The 22,229-nt window shown below is 40.3% G+C and overlaps 1 protein-coding gene across 1 annotated transcript in view; it reads right to left on the bottom strand.

The window, feature by feature from the left end:
• Nucleotides 1-5,830: 5,830 nt before the first annotated feature.
• The window catches only part of LOC127471865 (uncharacterized), a 28,510-nt gene continuing 12,111 nt past the window's right edge, over nucleotides 5,831-22,229 (bottom strand). Inside the window, exons 3-5 of the mRNA XM_051789258.1 lie at nucleotides 8,965-9,506; nucleotides 6,487-6,557; nucleotides 5,831-6,226 (exon numbers count right to left, since the gene is read on the bottom strand). Of these exons, the coding sequence (XP_051645218.1) occupies nucleotides 6,112-6,226; nucleotides 6,487-6,557; nucleotides 8,965-9,506 (728 nt within the window). The 3' untranslated portion in view covers nucleotides 5,831-6,111. The remainder of the gene's footprint in view (nucleotides 6,227-6,486; nucleotides 6,558-8,964; nucleotides 9,507-22,229) is intronic.

Here is a 22,229-nt window from a genome sequence, read left to right on the forward strand (position 1 = left end):
TTCTTTAAGACATAAAAGGCCATTTAAGTATGCTGTCAGAGTTTTCCTTGTCTGTTTTCTTTTTCTTGATATCTTTTCTCTATAAAAGAATGAAAGCTTCTACGTTCTTGGAAAAGAATCAGATCAACTTCCATTCCCTTTCTAGATATCCATGGGACACCATACTCAAACAAGCTAATTCAAACCTGAAGGATAATGTTTGAGATAGTTTGTTGTGTCTCACCATGTAGAAACTTCTATGTGACTCAACAAACTTTCAGTGACCTTCTAGAGGAATACCACCACTCAAGCTTGCTGCCTGTTTTTGATGTGAGGAAGAGATCCCAGAAGCTCTTTTGTGAAGCCCAGCAATGCAAAATGTGACTTTGTACCACTGAATATGTTTGCGACACACATCCTTGGGCCTTCAGACAATGAACTCTGAAGTGACCTGAATTTCCTAGAATTTTGAGGCAAACCCCCCTGTTATATTTTGGAATGACATCTATGACTGCCACACATAATATTACATGGCTCAGTGACTTCCAATATTATCTTTAGCTTTATCTGTTGCTCCACTTTGGGATTCAGCTGTTCTGCAACTTCTCAGCAGCATCTGTAACACAATGGATGATACCCATCCTTCCTCACTTAGCAAGAACATCCAGAGTAAAGTATTTGAATGAAGTTTATATGGCAGTTGCATTTTTTTTAAGTTTGTTGCATTGTGCACAGATTGTAATCTAGTGGACTCTTTTTTGTCTGAGTTTCATCCAGGGAATATAGCCAGAGCTAGTTTTTCTTTCAACGGCACTTTTAACAACTTTTACATGAAAGACATTTTTCTATTGGAGTGACAGGTCAATATCACAACTCACCAACCTGAGTTGCCTGCCACTATAAATGACTCATTTCTCTTCTGAAACACTTACTTATCTCATAGCTAGATTATCTGTGGTATGGCGAGGTAAGAAATATCTGCAGGCTTTCCTCGCTATGATCAATTCATGATGCTGTGAGAATCTAAAAATTCGTCCTCTTGGGTTTTCTTAGTCATGAAGCTGTTGTGTATGTGCAAGCAGAGGAAACCTCAGAGAAGTCTGGAGGATTTAGGAAATGCTAATTAAAAGATAAAGCAACATGTGCTTAGAATCTGCCTGCAAATACTTTAGTAGTATTACTTTGGGGGACTGATTCATTTGCTACACTAGTCTGTATGTCTCAGGATTATAAAAGGTCATTTGACTGGCCTGGATTTCTTCAAATTTTATAAAACTCCTTTAATATGGATACTTGGAAATTCCTTTGTGATCTGCTATTCTGTGTTTTGGTATGTAAACAGCACTAAAGAGTTCAACCAGTTCTTCTGTGATTGTTTTGACAGTGGCACAATGTAAAAAAATTGCCCCCATAAAGCGGGTCAGTTGTCAGATGCCTACTGTATGCTTACCTCTGAGCTCCCTTCTGACAGATTGGTGCTTTCACTCCTTACAATTGCATATGTGTAACAGGTAGGAGAATCCACAGACCCCCTGCTCTCTTATAACTGTTTTGCTCAAGTTTACCAGAAATTCACAAGAGCTTTTAGATACTAAATACAGCAATTGCTAGATACGGCATTGGATTGACCAGAAAACACAGTCAATGAACTCCATCATGCTACTACCAGTGCATGGACATCTGGCACTAGGTGCAGCTCCTGGGGTTTCTCTCAAGATATTTTCTGGAGCACTCCCTGCCTCCTCCTTCCATCTGCTCATTTCTTATCTGCTTACTGGGTAGTGATTGATTAGGATAGGTCAGTGGGACATGAGCTCAAGGCCAAAACTGCTCAAAGCAGGATGAACCTATCCTAATGTCTTGCCACATGGAGCCTGTCTTTGCCAGCTTCTTGCAGTAACCTCACATGACTATGAATTCCAGACACACATCCAAGAAAAAACATTACTTTTGTGATATTCTTCTCAACAAAATCTTGGGTTTTCTCAGAAATTTTGTACATAAGTGCGGACAGGCTTCATGGAGAAAGCCTGTTAACACCTGTGTTTAAAATTTAATGTGGCAAAAAATTACCAGCATGTCAAAGGGAGTGACAGAGAAGTAAGTGAGTAGAAAACCACTGCAAAAACAGTCTCTGGGAGAAGGCAAACCAAGATTTTAACAGCATGTAAAGTCATCTCCTATGTAGCTTAATTCTTCTCCTCAGACAAGGCTTAGAAGGAGGGACTCAACATACATGCAAGTTGACAATTCATATGTTGATGCTGGAGGGCTGAGTGAGGGAAGTGAACAACAACATAATCAGAACAAGAGATAAGCATGGCAGTGGAAGCTATTCTCTTCAGTCTCCCATCCTGACCCAAGCAAAATATTCTTCTGGCACAGCAGTAGCTGAGCTGCAATAGGTCACTGGGAGTGACACACAATAGGTATGAGAAGTTCATGTTCAGTTCTCTTTTCTGCCTGATGTGGCACATATCACCTGATTGAAAGCACAGACTGCTACACGTGGTCTTCTCTCTCTCCTCTGCAAGAACCTGTCAACACTGATTTTTTTTCCAAAGAATATTCTGGTTTGCATATAGCATTTTATTTCATTTTACAAGCACTAGTTTATAGTAATATATCAGCAGGAATGCCTCCATCTTATCAAATAAGCTGGAATAAGCAAGAAAGAGAAACAAGCTCACAAGTAGACCTCATTTTGTCATTTTTGTTATCATAACACCTGTAGTACAACAACTTATCAAATTTTTCTGTGCGGCTGGCAAGAGGTCAAGCTTCAACGAAGTGCTAGGAACAAAAGTATGTGGAAATGGAAGTTTTCGATGGAAATATATAGACAGAGAGAAAATGAGACATCAAATGAACAAATGTAACTCTGCTGTTTAGCTTTATACTTCAAGATGTATGAGAACAAGGTATCCCCACTACAAAGAAAAAGCACCCTGCATGAGGCAGCAAGGAGATGCAAGCAGTCTCCCCTGCTCTCAGTATTGTGTGTCACTGTACACCCAGGTGTCTGACAGTTTCTGAGTGCAGGACACTCCCTGCCATGCAGCTTCTCATTTACATGAATACTCACCACTTACTTGGGCAGGAGTTTGCTTGGCAGTTGAGTCAAGCAAGAACTGAGAAATTGTACATCTTTAGGCTTCGCTCAGAAGCAACCTAGGGCAGCAGGCCTGTCTCGGTGACCACACGCATTTCCTAGATCAGGGCCTCTGTCTGTCTGTGTTTAGTTTTAGGAGCTCCTTGAATGAACAGTAATGCTGTTAGTGGGTTTTCTGTGAATCAGGTTTTGAGCTCCTGGCCGTCCAATGTAACCAAATCCCATACATTGTTACCTTCAGCTTTATTACCACTATAACTGTTTGCTTGAGAGCAAAGCCCTTCTACTCAACCTGTTCTCACTCCAAAAGGAATTAAATATGGTTTTGTATATGTACTGGTACATCCTCAGTTCTTTAAATTCTACTACTCCTTGTAAACCACCTTCATTGTATCCGAGCCAGACTTGAATCAAAAATTGATCTTATATGACTGGGTAATCACTATGGCATGTAGGAAGTGATGATTCAACTTTTATTGCACTAGCTACAATGTCTAAACACTGGAAATTTAAAGATCCAAACCTTAAGAAACAAACCAAAACAAAGTCTGAAAAAGAAATGTTAAGGATTCCAGGATTTGGAAACAGAAGGATTTGTAGACTATCAGAAGTCATAAAATGGTAATTTTGGTCAAAAATCAATCCAAAGCTGTAGTACATGAGTTTATTCAATCAGTGTCAGAGTTCTTAACCTCACCACTCCCATCATCCCTGAGGTGATTAGGTTACATTCTTTTATTAAAAAAAAAAAAGAAAACAACAACAACAAACACAAACAATGGTCACTGAAACTTATTCAACTATACAGCAAGGAAAAAAAAGCATTTTTTATTTATTGCTTACCAAGGTTGTATCCAGACTTGACTCTTTTCAAGGAAGTAAGTCTGAAGAATGAAAAATCAGTTCATCTTACCTGCAGTAAACTATTCTGAGTGAATTCATAGTTACACTGCTGTATCCCTTTCACACAAGATGGATAAAGTTCTTTAATATACAGTAATATCACCTGAACTGATGGAAAGAGGTCCCAGACTGAGGGGGAAAGGGCCGTTCTGCTGCTTTTCAGACAATTTGGCATGTAGGAAGCTGGTTTTTTTTCATCAAAACAGTTCAATGGGACAGGTAAAATATGATTTTCCAGCTGCTGAATTTGTGTATAAGCTTTATTGCCTGAAACCAGATGACATGGTCAGCCAAAGCCTCTTCAGGTTTATCTGTGCCAGCTCTCAGAGCTCTGGAGCACCTCTCTCATGAAGTCAGGCTGAGAGAGTTGGGACTATTCAGCATGGAGAAGGGAAGGCTCCAGGGAGACCTTATTGCAACCTACCAGTGCCTAAAGGGGCCCTGTGACAAGAAAAGTGGAGACAGACATTTTACAGGCATGTAGTGATAGGACAACCAGGAATGACTTTAAACCGAAAGAGGGCAGGTTTAAATTAGATGTTAGGAAGAAATTCTTTGCCATGAGGGTGGTAAAACACTGGAACAGGTTGTCCAGAGAAGTTGTGGGTGCCCCATCCCTGGAATTCTTCAAGACCGGATTGGATGGAGCTTTAAGCAATCTGGTCTAGTGGAAGATGTACCTGACAATGACAGGAAGGTTGGAGTCAGGTGATCATTCAGCTTCCTTCCACATCAAACTACTCTGTGTTCCTGTGATTTGAAACATGGGGTTAAAATTCCCAAGGAAATTTTCATCCTTTGTCCTACGAGACCTCTGGCCATCAGATGGCTTTACCTCTTCTAAGGTGGCTGATATATCTAAGAGTGTGTCTTAGTTTAACATGACACAAAGGTTTGCTAAAGAGGGTGGGACAGAAAAACCAAACTCCTCCCTCCAAGTTATTACAACTTCGAAATTAAGAGGCTTCAGGGAAAAAGGTGTGAAAAAGAAAATAACAACTCTTTAGAAAACATATATATATATATATGGAACTTACTTTCCCCACAAAACAAAACCAAAGCAAAAGAACAAAGTAACAAACAAAACCATGGAGCAGGTATATTCTTGACTTATTGTGTTTTCTAGGACATGGATTTCTTTTTGTTTACTTCTGTGTTAAATCATGATGCCATACCTTGTATTTTTTTTCCTTTATTTTCTTCCTAATTCCCATTATTTCTTTCACCTCACACCACACTTCTATAGAAGAGTTAAGTTTGCAGGTGGGAGATAATGATCTGTGAAGAATTGCAGGTAAAAGTATAGAAAACAGAAAGATTCAAAAATGATACACTTTAATACATTGCCAGTTATCTCAATTTTAATGTAAGTTCTGGGATATTTGCCTTTTTTCCTTTCAAGCTTGGGCTGCCATAAATCAAAATCACAGTGCACTTTTAACTAAAATTCCAGACATTTCTAGCCCTCATAACTGAAAAGAAACCACAATCAAAGCCAAAAAACCCCTCAAACTTCAGAAGAGCAAAAGAAGGACTAAAGGCTAAAAAGGCAATAAAAAAGATTATTTCCCTGCCAAACGTTTTTTAAACAAGAAAACTTGAAAGCATTTTTATAATTCACAAAATATTTACAAAAAAATGAAGAAACCCTTCAAACAACTATTGCTATCCTCATACTGCCACTTAAAAAGGAATCCATTATTTAAAGTATTTTCTATTTTCTAAACAAATGATGATTAAGCCCAGTGAACACACTAAGGTAAAAATTAAGACACACTTCCCAATTGTATAGCTCTGAATGTTTAGACAGCATTAAGATTTGCACCATATAATGCCTGTGGCAAAATGTAATACTAGCATGCCCTTATTTCTCACTATACCCTTTCACTTCCATGTTTCCAATATTGTCTCTGTGAAAACTGTGTCTAAATATCACACCTCTTTCTCAGATTTTTTTTGAAAAACATAAACTGAAGGTGCATTAGATTTGGATAGAGATTTTTATTTCTTGCAGAGTATTGGTGGTACACCACTTAGAAGGCTAATTAGAGTTTTACATTGCGTTGTGTAATTGCCTTTATATCTAGGAGTTTTTTGCAATTTTTGTTCTCTTCCCATCATGTAAAAATAGGAAAAGGTGAATAAAAGGCCTTGGAGTTCCTTAAGCATCTGAGCTTCTGCAGTGACATGCTTGCCTCTAGGGACATCTTCCCACTGGGGAACTTGCAGGACCTGCATAAACCCAGAACAATAAAATTTATGCACACACACATATTTATGAATGACAGAGTAGCCACAGGAGGATCTACACTGATGTAATTCCACTAGTATTTTTTTTTCTAGGTGGACAAACTCTAGCAATGACCCTTTGTTTACACTTCTTCATTAAAAGCTGTTGGCTCTTCAAGCAATTCCACTCTATGGATGATGGCATCTTTAAAGAACTCACATTAACCAAGAACTGAAATCTCTACTTTCTTCCAGTTGCATACCTTTTAGAAGCTATACAGTTTTCTATCAGCAGATGGCCATGTCGTTTTACAGCTATTTTCCCCTTCTGATTCTGTGGATTAAATGTTAGAAAGACAAAAGATCACAGCCAGCCCAATGTGATTTCTTTATGTATTTCTGTCTCGTATTTCCATCACAAGGTCAGCTTTCTTTTAAAGATTAGTAAGGTAAGGTTTTTCTGCAGGCATTCAATAAATTTTAAGTGTTAACTGCAACATTTCTTAATGATAAAGTTATAGCTAAATATTAATAAGAAAAATCATGGTCAGGTATTAGTACAAGAGGACTGTTAGCTGCTTTCAGATTCTTGAGGTTTTTCAGAAATCCACCTGAAAACAAAGAAAACCCAGGAATTTGCTTTGGTATTATTCTACTTTGAACTGTAGTAGCAAAAAGACTTCTCAGAAAACTGTTCCTCACACAAGTAAAATATCTGGTTGGTAATATACTCAGCTGTGATACAGAAAGCTTCGATCTGAGATCTGTGGTTCCTGCTGACAGCAGATCCTATCTCATGTCTAGAAAACTTCCTTAGGACAACATCATACCCAGGAAACATTTTAATTTATATATATATATATATATACTTTCTTCTTAGAGTCACGAGCCATTGGTATGGGGCACGGTGTTTGCTGTAAATTCTCATCAGGCTGAACAAAGACACCAGACATATGTCAGGGAATGCTTGTGCTTTTATTGTATCATTGCCATAATTCTGGCAGCCAGCTCACTATTCAGACCAAATGGTGTTGGCTAACAAACACTTAAATTCTTACAATACATTTTCTCAAAAGTGGTGGCTAACAAGCCCTTAATTTTATACAGTACACTTGAATAAGTTCTCAATTCCCACAACACACTTCTCAAAGGTGCTGGCTACCAAACCACAACACATGACCAAAGGTGCTGGCTCACCATACGCCACTTCTCAAAGATGGTGGTTAACAAGGCAAAACACACTTCCACAAGCTCCCCACTCCCACAACAAACTTTAATACAGACTATGGAGTAGAACATGATAGCCACACTTTGCCCAGACAAAGCAAGGGAGGAAAGCAATAAAGGTGAAAGAGAGAGAAAGAGAATAAAGATCACCAGTTCGTCCTGCCACCTGGTGGACCAGAGCTGGGCTAAACAATAAGAGTGTAAGAGAAAGAGAAAAAAAGTCAGTGAGGGAGTTGGATCTGCTTTATTTTATAGTTAACCTGGTGCATGTCTCTTATGCAAACTAGATTTTTTGTGTTTATTCTCATATATAGAGAAACATATTTAGAGAATAGTTTCCCTCAGAAGGATAGATTGGATTATGGCACTTAGTGCCATGGTTTAGTTGATATGCTGGTGTTAGGTCATAGGTTGGACCCAGATGATCTCAGAGGTCTTAATAATTAATTCTGTGATTCTTTGATTCTCCATGTTATTACATTGTTCCAACAAGTCAATGTCCTTCCTGAGCTGAGGACCCCAGAACTGTGTGAGGCACTCCAGGTGGGGTCTCACCAGAACAGAGAAGAGAGGCAGAATCCCCTCCCTCAACCTGCTGGCCAAACTGCTGTTGATGCAGCCCAGGACACGATTTGCTTTCTGGCTTTTCTGGCCAGCACACATCTGCTGGCTCTTGTCCAGCCTCTCATCCCCCAGCACCTCCAAGTCCTTCTTGTCAGGGCTGCTCTTGATCTGTCCATCCCCCAGCCTTTATCGATACCAGATCACCTCAGGTTATATTTCCCAACTGCCTTCAATGGAGCGACATAAGCTTCACAAGCCATGGTGCACTGTACATTTTGTTTACAGGGTGATGTCTCATGCTCTGCCAGTGAGGAAGTACACAAAAGAAAAACTGAGAATGAGCACAGCTGGGACAGGTGACCCAAACTGGCCAAGGGGATATTCCACACCATACAACGTTATGCTCATCATATAAACTGGGGGATTTGCATGGAAGCAGAGTTGATCTGGGTTCAGTGACGGGGTCTGGCATCAGTCAGTGAGTGGTGAGAAATTGTATTGTGCACCACTTGTTCAGTTTTTTATTTTCCGTTTTAATTATCATTAATATTATTATTTACTATTGTTATTATATTTTACTTTGTTTTCAACTGTTCTTATCTCAACCTATAATTTTTACTTTTGATTCTCCTGCTCATTCTGCTGGAGTAGGGAGAAAGAGCAGGGACTGAACGACCTTCTGTGTGATACCTAGTTGCCACTTTGGCTTAAATCACAAGGAGGTAATTCCCTTGGTAGATTTTTCTAAGCTTTGCTGAGCTACTACAAATTTCGACTTTTCTATTACAGATCTCTTTGGTAAGCTACCCCTATTTCCCACTCAATAGATGTTAGTGTGGTACATTAAAAGACAGACAACTCTTAATATTATTAACAAATTAGAGGACTGAAATAAACCACACTTCTTATAAAATACAAGCCTGTTATGGTTTAGCTACATTTATTCATACCATTATGTGGTTTTGGAGAAACACGGAGGACCGCCCCCACTCCCCAGGGCGGGGGTGGGGATGGAGGAGGGGTCCCGCTGGGAAAATGCTGCGAGAACTTAAGAGAATAAAGCTGCTGGCACAACGGTAGCTCGCTCTCTCTTTGTCCTGGGGCTGTGGCTCGGAGTAGTTCAGCATCCGACCACTGCAGCCGCCCCATCGGGACCTGCTGCGCTGCCGCCGCCCGCCCGCCCGCTGCTCCGTGCTCCAGTTTCCCGGATCCTGCACCACTTCGGGGATGCGCTCGCCAGCTGCTGTGGCTTGCCTGCTGTAGCTGCTTCGCTGTCGCCAGCCGGGGAAGTCCCCTTTGTGTGCGCGGAGCGCTTTTCTTCCCGCAGCGCCCCGGCGCCGCCGCGGCAGCGGCCGTGCCCAGGGCCCCCACTCTGCGGGGCCGCCGCCATTGGCGCCGCTCGCGCAGCTGCGACTGCCCCGCCTGTGCCGCGACCACGTGACCGCGCGTGGGCGGTGTCGCCGTCCCGGCAGAGCGGAGCTCGTGGGGGGTTCTGGTGACGTATTTTTTTAAATGTTATTGCTTAATTCTTGTTTTGTTCTGTTTTGTTCTCCGTTTTTAGCAAAGTTATTATGCAGTTTCCTACTCCACTCGAACACCTCATAATTTCAAACAGTTTCGTAATTTTTGGGGGGAGAGGACCTTCCATCGGAGGTCCCGCCTCCTGGGACACGCTGTGAATAAACCAAGACAAGGTTTGCAGAAACCCAAACCCCTCATTTATTATCTTTTTAGCCCCTTGTTGTCTGCATAACATCTCATAAGTTGTGAGGAGATGGTGAAATGTCATGCCCACTGAGCAACTACCATTTGTTTCAGGGAAAAAAATCCCAACCTGTCAATTCTCTTTGTATTTCCTATGGTCGTAAATTATGTTCTTGTATGGGAATTTTGCATGTGAGGTTGATTACTTATATGATGTTAGGCCAAGTTATGTTTGCACCTCTCCCTAAAGGTCTGCTCATGTTGTGTTTCTATGGGAAATGCCACGTCTATTAGTGGTGACACATGAAGGGTATTTCTGTTAGTCAGGTAGCAACACCAAGACCTTATGATACCCCCATCCCATGGGTGCCTGACTGAGCTTAGGCTGTAGCTGTTTCATGCCAATATGGCCCACAGTGGAGGAACAGCAATGAGGGAGACCCTACCACTCATCACACTGCTCTGTTTGTTATTGGCCCTTTGATGATTGCTTAAAGGCAGGCTAACAGGAGCTCACCCTTCCTTCCTTGCTTCCTTGCTTCCTTCCTTGTTTCCTTGCTTCCTTCCTGTATTCACATTAGAAAATTTCCTCTGGCCATACTTTTATTTGACATATTTCATATATTCAACAGCATTTACAAGCCACACGTATTTTAGGTAAAATGATTTTTAATTATCGTCAAGTTCTCCAAAGAAGGCAACTACATGTGCATTTACTTAATCTTTCTATTTCTCAGTTGCAGTTTGTCCTTCATTCACTGCTCACCTACTGTCTCAAATGGTGCCTTCTACTCTCCCTTGATATCAAATGCATGAAAACCTTATAAATTTTCCAAAATATAGAAAAGCAACCCAAACCCATGCAGTCCGATTTGTTTTGTTTGTAACTCTTAAGTAAGAATTTCCCATTTGGAGACATGCATAATCTGAGCACAGGCAAAAGAGCTAGCAAATCCAAATTTCTACTCAATTTCCCTGTGCTTCATGGTGTTGGTTATTCTGCTGAGAATGTGGTGTACTGACAGTTGTGATAGCAAAATTCCTCAGCTTCTCAAGTTCTGCTACTGCAAATGAATGTTGTGAGCTACAACGAACAATTTCATGCATCTGAAGGTAGCACAAGGTAGGAATGTCAGAGAATACAGGATACGGTTTTAGTTATGAAAATTTAATGAGCCTTATCTGGAGAGTTTTATAAACCAGTGCCCAAAAGAAACAGACTCTCATTATGGAAAATGATAACATCATAACTCATCTTGTTGCACTGGACAATTTTAATAAAAAAGGAATAATTAAGAGCCTCTAAATATTACATATACTATGCTCACATACAAGCTATTTACTAAAAGAGATTTCAAGCTGGTAGTCTGATATGTTGTGTCAACGCAATCACCACTCTATTTTACTGTTATTAAAGATAAACCAGAAACAAGCACTCCATATTTTTTCCTCTGTATGACTTTATAACGGCTCTTCCTCCCTCCCTGAAGAGGAATAAAGTTGAAGTGAGAAGGGATATCCCGTACCGAGAAAGACATGGGCATGGGGTGGAGTTGGGGTAGAGCCACAGTTACTGGTGTATATATATAACCTCAGTTATTGGCATGTGAATGTAGTCATTCCCTGTCTTCCTCAAAATTGCTTAGATAGGGATGCTCCATAGAACTAGTGCTTTTTCTTTGCATCAGTAATTGTAACACTGTAGATAGATTCTGAAAAACTGGTAGTGCTCAAAAGGTCTGCTTAACTCTTGGAGGCTGAAAGCCAAAAAGGATGTCAGGCGGATTCACCTCTCCAGTTCCTGCCCTGTGGTTTGGCACTGGAGGCATGGGGCTCTGGGACTGGCACTGTGATAGCAAAGGGCAGCTGTTGATATATGTAGGAGCTTTCTTGAGCTACTGTTCCATGCACCTCTGACACATTCTGGAGCACACTAAGCTGGACAGAGGCTCTGCAATGCCAAGTGTTCCCATCAGAGGGGCAAACAACCAAGGTTTCAGCTTCCAGAAGCTTTTATGTCCTCACTTTTCATTATTGAAATTTTGTTGCTTTGAGGTGGGAGAATTTTTTCTCAAAGCTCATCTTGTCCCACCAGATAAAGTAGGCAATGACTGACTGAGTCCTGTGAGCATGATGCTGTCTTCAGTTTAAAACAAATAAATGAAAATTGAACACTCCCTACCCCCACTTTCAGCCCTTCAAGAATTTTAAAAGGAGAGTTGCACCTTCAGTGAAGTGAGCAGCCAAACTCTGCTTCTGGCCCACACACGTTGCCACAAGTCTAGACTGATTGGCCAAGACATCACCATAATCACGTTTCCAAATTAGATTAGGCCTTTTGATCTAAGGACTGGGGACATTTAAGCAAGGCCATAATTTCTTAATTATACATATACAATTTGGTTGGAGTAAGATTTAACACAGTGACATTCAATACTTTCATGCCAAGGGAAACAGATTCTCACTGATTCCATGGCCCTGAGCTAAAAGGAACCACAGATGCTGAAAGAAAAGTAATAAAAATAATGACTGTAGAAAAGGCATCCTACCAAATACCCAGTTTAAGCAAAATTTGAGGATGAAAGTGATAAACAGCTGACTACAAAGGCATGCCTTTATGTAATTTTTTAAGTCAGTGTCACTTAACGATGAACAAGCTCACCTCTAAAACCATTAGAGAAAGAAAAAATGCCTCCCTCTTTCTCAGTGCAGGTAAGCAGAAGAGAAAAAAGCAGCACGTAAAAGACTACACCATCCACCTGAGCACTTCAGCAGCTCTGGCAATATGTTAAATTTAGTTGTCATATGAGAACAATGTGGTTTTTATCGTGAAAGTTCTGAAAGTGTAAAAATTACTAGCCTACAGAAACAACGGTGTTATTTAAGAAACTATCTACTCAACCTGTCTCTGCAGGAAAGGTGGAGACTGTTTTTCAGCCTACCAGCCCAAAACTACCCATAGATCCTCTTTCAACAGTGCTTTGAAACAGCTTTGGAATGAAGTACCCTGTTGCTGGTGTTAAAAAAATCTCATTTCCATTAGAGCATACTTTCATACAAGCTCCCATCATACTTTACTGTAAACTCAACAATACTGAAGCCTTTTATAGTCAGTACACTCCCACTACAAGAACTGGAATTTGTGCTTTTTTATAGTCCACAGTGACCATCGGCTGGGATCAGGATAATACCTGTTAAGTTTCACGCAAGCTTTTATAATTCTGTGCATGACCTTTGGAATAAAAAGCTTAGGCACTAACGGGCAGAAAAGAGTCAGAAGCAATTAACAGCAACCTGCTTTTAAAGCAGAAAATGCAAAAGGTTTTTGTTAGGCTTTTGTTTGTTTGGTTTTGGTTTTTGTTTATTAGTTTGTTTTGTGGGTTAGAATATAAAGTTGGGTTTGAAAAGAACATGCATTCTTTTGGACTTCTCCTGGAGCCTGCCATTTATTGCCTAAATGCCAAGAGATGTCATGACAAAGGCAGACCAGAGCAGATTCAAAGCAGGAAACAGGTTAGCATCAAAGTAGGCATGGAGAAAGTTCAAATAAATGTAGGGTTTCCCTCGAGATTACTGGAAACAACTTGCAGGATGATGGGAAACCGATAAGGTAAACCAACAACTGATGAAGTAACATGTCTGGTTCAGCCTAATCTTTCTTCATTTCGTGTTTGTCACAGACTGTTTTTCAGCACTGTAAGTACCATGATCAGGAAACAGTTTATGACTGATAGACAGGCACATCCATACATGTCACTGCTTCCATGTTAACTCTTAGACAGCAAATGAAAATTTGAAAGTGTAATACATCAAAGAAGTGAAGTTACAACATTACTTTTGTATTGGCACAGTTCCACATAATGCACTGGCTGCTGCCAACAGCCACAACAAGGGCTGGGCTCAGTCTGCCAAAGGGTCCTGTTCTGAAACAAAGATGGCTATTGCTCAAGCCCTGGCTCAGAGCTGACTCCTATTTCTAGTTCTGCATAATGAAACTCTTGTCACATACTGCTGGGTCTCTCCCCTCACAAGCCCTCAGGATCTCTGATAGGACTGAAACACTTAGACCTTACCCGTTCTCTCCTCCCAGCTAAGCCACTACAATCGTGGCTGTTTCTCTGACCTGACTGCATTTTAATTGTTTTGTGCTCTTGGGAGTGGTTGCTAAAGGCCAGTAACTGCAATTGCCATGTACTTGGCCATCAAGTCAAGCATTTGTCCCAGATATCTTGTCCCGACCATGTTTATATAATGATTCAGATATGATCAATGACGGTTCTTTTTCCAGTATAAATTACAAACTTCAAGGATGTTATTAATCAATGGGTTGGGAACTAAGGTGATGCAGCCCAGTTGTATCCCTAGCCCTTGCTTTCCTGCACATCTGGATAACACAAACAAGCAGCATGCACTTTTGACTTTTTCTGTAATCAGAAGGTTTGAGATGAACCAGGATTTAGAACTACTGAACTAAGCTAACCTTCCTGATATGGGAAACACTTTGACACAATTTCTGATTCTGTGATCTCTGCAATAGAACCAGGATATTTTCCCTGGAGCAGCAGCTGCAGAGGGAAAGATGAAGCATTGAGCCACTGTTCTCAGTTTTACTATTATATTCTGTACACGCTCAAAGAAGTCACTTTATCTGCAGTTTACCTACTATATCTGCAAAGCAGGGTCAGACTGATCTGTTTATTGAAAGCACAAAGTGCATCACCTTTTCTGAAGAGAGCTAGTCAAAATGCAGAATTTCTATTCTGATTAATGCTGATTTGTCAAAAGATGAGAACTGTTGATACAAGACAATGTTGGTCATGATGGTGGGGCAGAGCATACAAAGAAAAATTTCTGGATTTAAAATCTCCCTTTGGAAAAGGAATGGAGGAGCTCCAGGAGCCTGTCCCCAGGGAAGCTGCTGAGGCAGGGGCACTGCACACTGCCACCCTGATTTGGTATCTGTAAGCCCGCTCCAGCCCCCATGTCCTTTGAAGTGCTTTTCTTCACAGTAATCAATCAAACACTTCAGTGAGGAAAACAGATAGCTCCCAGTTGGGAATTCAAGATCTTCAGGGTTTTTTTGTTTGTTTGTTTGTTTTTAAATAACATTTTCTTTGGGGGAAAAAACCCAAACAATCATTTTTAGGCATGTCATGAGATGCTCTCAGCAGGTCTCCTCCCTGAACAGAACCAGACATCAAAGACTTGCAGTGTTTTCTGGGAGCATGAGAAGAAGATGATGCGGAGTATCCCACCAGGTGGTAACACTGAGCCTGGTGTTCTGTGGGCAGACATATCCCTGGAAATGGGATGGTCAAACACTATTGGAGTAATTTCTGCCCACCACCACCACTCGATTCCAGGAACTCTCCACTGGCATACAGGGCAGCTATCTTACCCCTACATCTACACAGACAGAGGGAGAATAAAGCAGAAATGAAAGTCCTCTGCTATCTGTTTTCCCTTGCGTAAATCCACTTACAGCAACAGAAATTTACTTCAAAGGAAATTCAATAATATGTTAAAAATCAAAAATTGCTTGTAAACCTGCATGACTAAGCACCATCTGGCAATTCTTGTCATAACAAAGCTATTGTTTGTTTAAGTAGACTTTAGGCTTTAATTAAACACCAGGGAGCAGCACCCCTGCAAAGAAAGCTTCTGACCTCAAGCCCTGCAGATGTGAGCTTCTTCTTTTTTACTTCATTGGGAAACCCATCTATTACAAACAAACACAATTTCCAGTGTTTTAACACAGATATTGGTCTAGGAGAAGAGTTTTAATGTAATTTCTTAATCTCATGGTTTAGGCCTGTCTGAGAAGGGAATGTAATCATTCAGCATTTTTTTCCCTTCATTTTTAAGCTCAAACAGGAGAGTGGCTCAGATATGCCCTTGACACAAGAACTGTTGGTCAGCTGGATTTACACCTGAATCTTCCACAAAACATGTCATGCTGTGGAACAATTTCTTGCCTTGCTGACTAATCTATAAAACTGCAAAGACTTTAAATGTACATAATGTATAGTAAATGCAGTGATAAAGGGAGTTAATCTCTGTAAAAAGACTCGCTATGGTACAGTCTATTTAGTGCAGGTAGAAATACTCCTGCTATACTGCTGCAAGTTGTCACAATTAAACAGTACTAACTAGAAAATGTTCCCTCCTAACTGGGAGCCTTTGGTATAAATTACCATGAGAGAGGAAGAGGAATGTCAATGATAACAGCAATTCCCCCATTTTCGTTCTTAGGATTGCATTTTAGGTATGACAATCTGAACACTGAATATTGACCAAGCCTGTAAAAGGAGTCTTGGTAGTGACACATCACTGTCATCAACTGTATCCTTAAGTGACCTGGAACATATTAGCATTCTGAGGTAATATTCCTAGCTGTCTCCATGCCAAAGAATAAAGCAATCTGAAGTGAGGAGTTATGACTTCCCTTCTAGCCTTCTCACACCTCCTGTTTTAAGTCTGTGTACACCACAGACCTACTTGCCCTAATTGTGGTGCAAAACTGATGACTAAATGTGATCAAGATGAGCATCAGATTATAAACAGACATAATTTTCAGTTGTAATTGCTGGCAGTATAATAAAAATAAAGGTAGTAATTGTGGTAGAGCACATCACAACTATTTCTATGAAAGGCATTTAATTAATTTGAGCAGATTTTTTTTTCCCAGACTGCAATGCAATATTTAGTGGTTTATTTGGAAGAAAAGAGAAGTATGAATAAATAATGCAAAGAATCTTCCTGGAAGTGCCACAAAAGGAGGGTATCATTTTATGATTCTATGTGAAATCAATGAGGCAGTACCTGTCTATGTTATTACACATAGAAGGAGGAGCTCTTCAGGCTGTGCTGTTTGAGATTGACACACTGGATTAATTACTTTCAAATCAGAGAACAGAAAAGAAGAACTAAACCCCAAATTTTGACTCAAAACAAACTCTTAATCATCAAGTTATTCCATTTTTCAGTTCACAACTGAGGTGAGGATTTTTTTATCAATTAGTTCTTATTCACATAAAGGATAAAACCATCAAATTGTTCGGCAATTCAGTTACCAAGAGATTTTAATCTTCAGTTGCTAAAGGGTTTAGTTTGGCATTATTGCCACTTCTAACCTCCTCAAAGGCAAAAAATATATTTAATCCAGGATCAAAACATATTTGTCCCAGACTCTTCTCTGTCTCAGGCTGTCATCTGTGGAACCCATGTCTGGGATGGAACATTCATTCATTAATTCATTCCCTCCCTTCCTCCTTCCCTCACTTCCTCCCAGCTGCTTCAGTCTTCCCAGTTCATCACAACTTATCACAGGAATCACCCTATAAATACATTGATCTCAAACCCAGCTCTCTTTGAAATTTGTTTTACCAGCTTCTTCTAACTGCTCACAGCTGGTGAGTCAATTGCTTATTGTCAGCCATATCTGGTTATACTGCCCGAATATCTATTATATATGCAGGCCACAGCACCTGCTTTTAAAACAGATGGCCCTAAAGTTTGCATTTAGAGCTGGTCTACTTATTTTTCACTGAGACATGTTCCCCCCAAACACATAGTTCTTAAAAATAAACTTTCCCTTTTCTACTATGAAAAGGTCTCAAAACTCACGGAATAATACTCATGCTGTTCCCTCGGCTGAAGCAGTTTGGGATTTGAAAACCAGAGTTTGAACCATACTAAAAACTTTTTCACAACAGCTCCATTCTTAAAATTAAAGTATTTTCCTTTTTTTTTCCTCATGCAAAAATGTATGACTACAAGAATTTGCTCATAGTTTATGCTCACTTCTGAAAAAATAACTGGCAATTTCAACTGACTGCAGAGCACAGTAACAAGGAGTTAAGGTAAAGCTATATTAGATAAACTACAAATACATGGCTGTCGCCTGAACATCGCATGACTAAGACGTGGAGGCAGGAAAATGAATGTCCTGCATAAAAGAGTACTTATCCTGCAGTGACCTTCACCTTCAGAAATACAAGGAAAATCATACCAATATAAGAATGGTTCAGTTTACACTTGCCCTTTATGACTGCCAGTTAAAACTGAAATAATGTTTTTTCCATAGGGAAATTCTTTCCTCTGCAATGTAAACTCAGATTCTTGCTTCATGTCCCTCACTTGTCCCCAGCCTACTACGAACATGAGAGCCTTCCTCCCTACACTTTAAATTTTCCATCTGCAGTGGGTCTCATCTAATTGCAAATCCAGATGAAAGAACTTCCCTTGAATTTGAAAATGCTCACCATTTTCCTGTAGTTGTTCTTTTGGTCTCAGTAGGTTCACAATCAGGTGTAACAGAGGAATACTGGAACATATTTAACCTATTAATACTGTTCTATTTATTTTTTTCTGTTAGTCAGTGTGGAGCTTCAAATCGAAAACTTTATGGGGGGCAAGAATGGTGTGCCAAAACCTCTGTACAAAGCACAGAAAATGCAGTCCCCAGGGTACTTTACTGAAATGCTCATAATTTTGAAGGTTCCTCCAAAGAGTCTTGTTTTACTTCTTCCTTAAGTGGTTGCAACACATAAAGCAGATTCCTGCCAAGTATTTTCTTCTCTGACCAATTAGATGAAGCATACTGAATAACCTTATGAAAATTTTATTTTTGCCTGATAGGTTCTGCCAGACATTCAGCAGTACTCTCATTCTTTGAGTTCTAGTCAGTAAAACATCCTGGCCATCAGAGGAGACTGATTGCAGTTGGTAAATGCTGCAGTTTCTTCAACCACAGGTCAAAAGATAAGTATAAACCACTGTTACTGTAGCAAGTTCATTGATAGCAAGTATTGTGTGATCAACCGAAGACTCCCACAATTCTGCAAATCTATCATTTGTTTCTTGCCAGTGTTTTTCATATTCTCAGGGCCTTTCATGACCTAGAAGAGAAACACCCCCCTAACAGTACTAGCTTACCTGAAAACGTTTAATCTTATTTGACAGATGGAAACTGAAACACACTCAAGTGTGTTTCATCCTGCTAGAAGAAAGCAGTCTGGTGGGTACCACGTTGTGCTATACCTTTTCCAATACTCCTGCTGTCCTCCTCATTTCCTTTGCTTATAAGGAGATCCTTTCAAGTGATGGAACCTGAGGACTGGGATCAAGGAAGGTAAATATTGCATGTTAAGCACATCCTGAGCATCAGTGGTCTTGTAGATTTAATCCCTTCTAACTGCACATTAACTAGTTGCTTTAAAATAAAAGGTGAGCTTACTCTAAAATACTTTGTATGCAGAAAATTAATAGAAAAATGAACCCTTTGGCATCCTGGGTCAGGGTTTCAGTTGGTACGAGATTTTTGTTTGCCAGCACACTGACTTGATACTTGTTCTGGTCTTGGGTTGGGAGGTTCTGTAAACACTGAACTGAGAACCCTGTCAGCCTTTTGAACAGAACTTGCCACCTGTGGGAAAGTGAAAGGGAGCAAGTACTGCCTGATGGATTTCAAGTGCATGGAACAGGACGAGGATGTACCCCATTCCCTGGGACACTCCTTTAACAGTCATTCCAGACAGCATTTCCAAATCTCATCCTAGAACCTTGCCCAGTTCCCACAGCAGGACAGCCAGCACTCAGACTTTGCCTGACTTTCACAGGGGCACACCATTGTCAAAGGCAGGGCTGCAATCTAGAATCTGACTCTGTCATTGGGTAGTCAGCATCCAGGAGAATCACAGTACTGCTGCAATCCCCCAACAGTTTCAAAAAGCGATTAATTTAACATTTAAATCACCTGTGACAGAGGGTCTTCTTGCTTTGAAAGACTCAAAACCCCATTCTGAAACATGATTTGCCCCAACCAAAGCACTAGTGGTCAGTTTTTAAGAACAGTGGCTAACAGATTTTCTTACATTTAACATTGTCACATCCGTAAAATCTGATCTTTTATAGCTCTGCCGGGGTCCTGATGGGAACCTCAGCAAAGAAAGGATCCTAGTCTTGTGAAAGTTACAGTACTGGATTTTGCCTGGGCTAAAAGATAGCAGACTTTAGCTGAGTGGCATTCTTCTTTTTTACAATTTATTTTAGGTCACTCCTGAAGACTGGAGATTTCATAGAACTGTTTGAATATTCCTTGCTCTCTGAAATCTCTGCACTTAGATTCCTAGCAATCAAGTTACTGAGCTGATCAACCTGACAAAAAAAAACATTGTTCATTCAAATCCCTCTGAAAGTAAAGAGGATGTTTATTCAGACCTATACATACTCTAGAATGACTTACATAAGGGTTTCTCATAACTAATGTTTAAATCTGAAGTAGGTACAAACAAAAATATAATCACTATCCTTGCATTTCTCTACATTACTCATGAGCAGCTAAACTACAATTTATTGTGCTGGCTTTGTAGCATGTCTTTTCATAGGCTAATGAAATAGTTCTCTGGAATTTTGCAAATTACTAAGAGTGGTGCAAAGCAGACTAGAGACTGATGAATCCCTTATTCTAAAATAGATGAAATCATCATCATCATGGCTAGGCTTTGCGAACGAAGATTTGGGAAGGACTCTACCCACACTTGCTACAAGCACGCTGGTGGCTAAAAAGGCCAGTGTGAGATAGACAAGTCTGGTTGCAAAAGGCACAGTGGAAAGACTCCTTAGGTGGTATTGACAAGACATGGTTCTTTCTACCTTGTCTTTTCTCCTCAAGAGTGATCCTGCGTGCATTCTCAAAAGAAGCAGCAGCATTATAGATAGTGTGTCTCCAGACCTCCCAGTTGGAGGCCAGAGGCCATGATGATGATCAATATGGTCAAGGCTGAGATGTTGTTTCAGGGAGTCCTTGTATCTCCTCCTTGGGCCTCCTCTCTTGCAGCAAGTTCACCACAAAGCACGATCTTAGGGAGGCAGTGGTCCTTCATCCTGGAGACGTGCACTGCCCAATGCAGCTGAGTTCTCAGTAACATGGCCTCAATACTTGTGACTGCTGCTTGTTCTAGAACAGATGTATTGGTCACATAATCTGACCAGTGGATGTTTAGGACTGTATGGAGGCAGTGCTGATGGAAGCGTTCTAAGAGTCGCAAGTGGTGGCGGTAGATGACCCATGATTCAGACCCCTATAAAGGAGTAGACAGCACAATGGCTCTGTAAACACTGATCTTTGTACTTTTCTTCGGGTGTTTATTTCACCAGACTCTTTTATGGAGTTTTCCAAAAGCTCTATATGCCTTTGCTAACCTGTTGTCTATCTCTCCGTCAATCTTACCATCCGAGGAGATGAGGCTACCTAGGTAATTAAACTGCTGGACTGATTTGAGCTCTGATTGGCCAATGGTGATATGGGGATGATGGAAGACTTCCTGAGGTGCAGGTTGATAGAGAACTTCTGTCTTCTTTAAGCTGACTTCCAGCCCGAAGAGCTCAGCAGCATCTGCAAAGCAGGATGTTAAACGCTGCAGAGCTGCTTCTGTGTGGGCAACAAGGGCGGCGTCATCAGCATAAAGCAGCTCCCGGACAAGATGGTTTAAGGTCTTATGTGGGCCTTCAGTCACCTCAGGTAGAATAGGCTTCCATCACTACAGTACCGAATGTAAATACCATCCTGATCATCGAGGTCTGCCGTGGCCCTTTGGAGCATCATGCTGAAAAAGACTGTGAATAGGGTTGGAGCGAGAACACAGCCTTGTTTCACACCATTCTTTATTAGAAAGGGCTCAGAAAGTGCATTGCATACAGAATTAGAAAATGAACTCACTTCAAAGTGTAGTTCTTAGAAGTCCTATCTATGAACAGAAATTTATTACACAAATTGTTTCAGAATGTTAATCTATTGTCATAAGCAGCAGGTATTGCATAAAATGCTTTGACACAAGATGCCATGATACACTTGAAACTGGAAAGAAATTAATCTCTTGTGTCTGACCCACTTGTGTATAGGACAAAACCTAAAAGTGAGAAATCCCTTTGTCTTCTCTTAGAGGAACTGACAGCTTTGGCATGATTCAGGGCTAGCCAAGATTTTAGTCTGGGTTTTAATAAATTGTTTTTAAAAGTGCACCCAGCCTAGCCCAGTAAGTAAGAAGTACTAATATTCATCTGTATTGCCTCTTATTTTTTACATTGGATGTGTGGGAAAAGCTAGAATAGAAATAGGAATTGTTAAAAGATTCCCACTGAAGTTGAAGAAACCATGAAAGAAGTTCAAAGCCTGGATGAACCCTGAAGCACAGGATTCAAATCAGTTTTCATTCTATTTTACTCTTATGACATGGCATTAATTTAAGTCAGAATATGTAATTTTCCTTAGTTTTAAATAAATATAATTAAAGAAACAAGCTGTCTGGCAGGCAAATTCATCTGGGATTTTTTTTTCCCAAAATATGTATGGCTAGAAAAACTGAGCAAAATCCTGCTTTGGTTTTGATGTAAATTCCAAAACATAGACCTAGTTGAAGGAAAGAATATATTCCGTATTTCAGATGTGTTTGACCATTTTTCAGTCACACAATCTCACATTAGTATTAGTCCTGCTGTTGATTTAGGG

This window comes from Manacus candei, unplaced genomic scaffold (genome assembly GCF_025592945.1).
Source record: "Manacus candei isolate 608988 ecotype Guabito, Panama unplaced genomic scaffold, ASM2559294v1 h1tg000027l, whole genome shotgun sequence".
Classification (NCBI taxonomy): Eukaryota; Metazoa; Chordata; class Aves; order Passeriformes; family Pipridae; genus Manacus; species Manacus candei.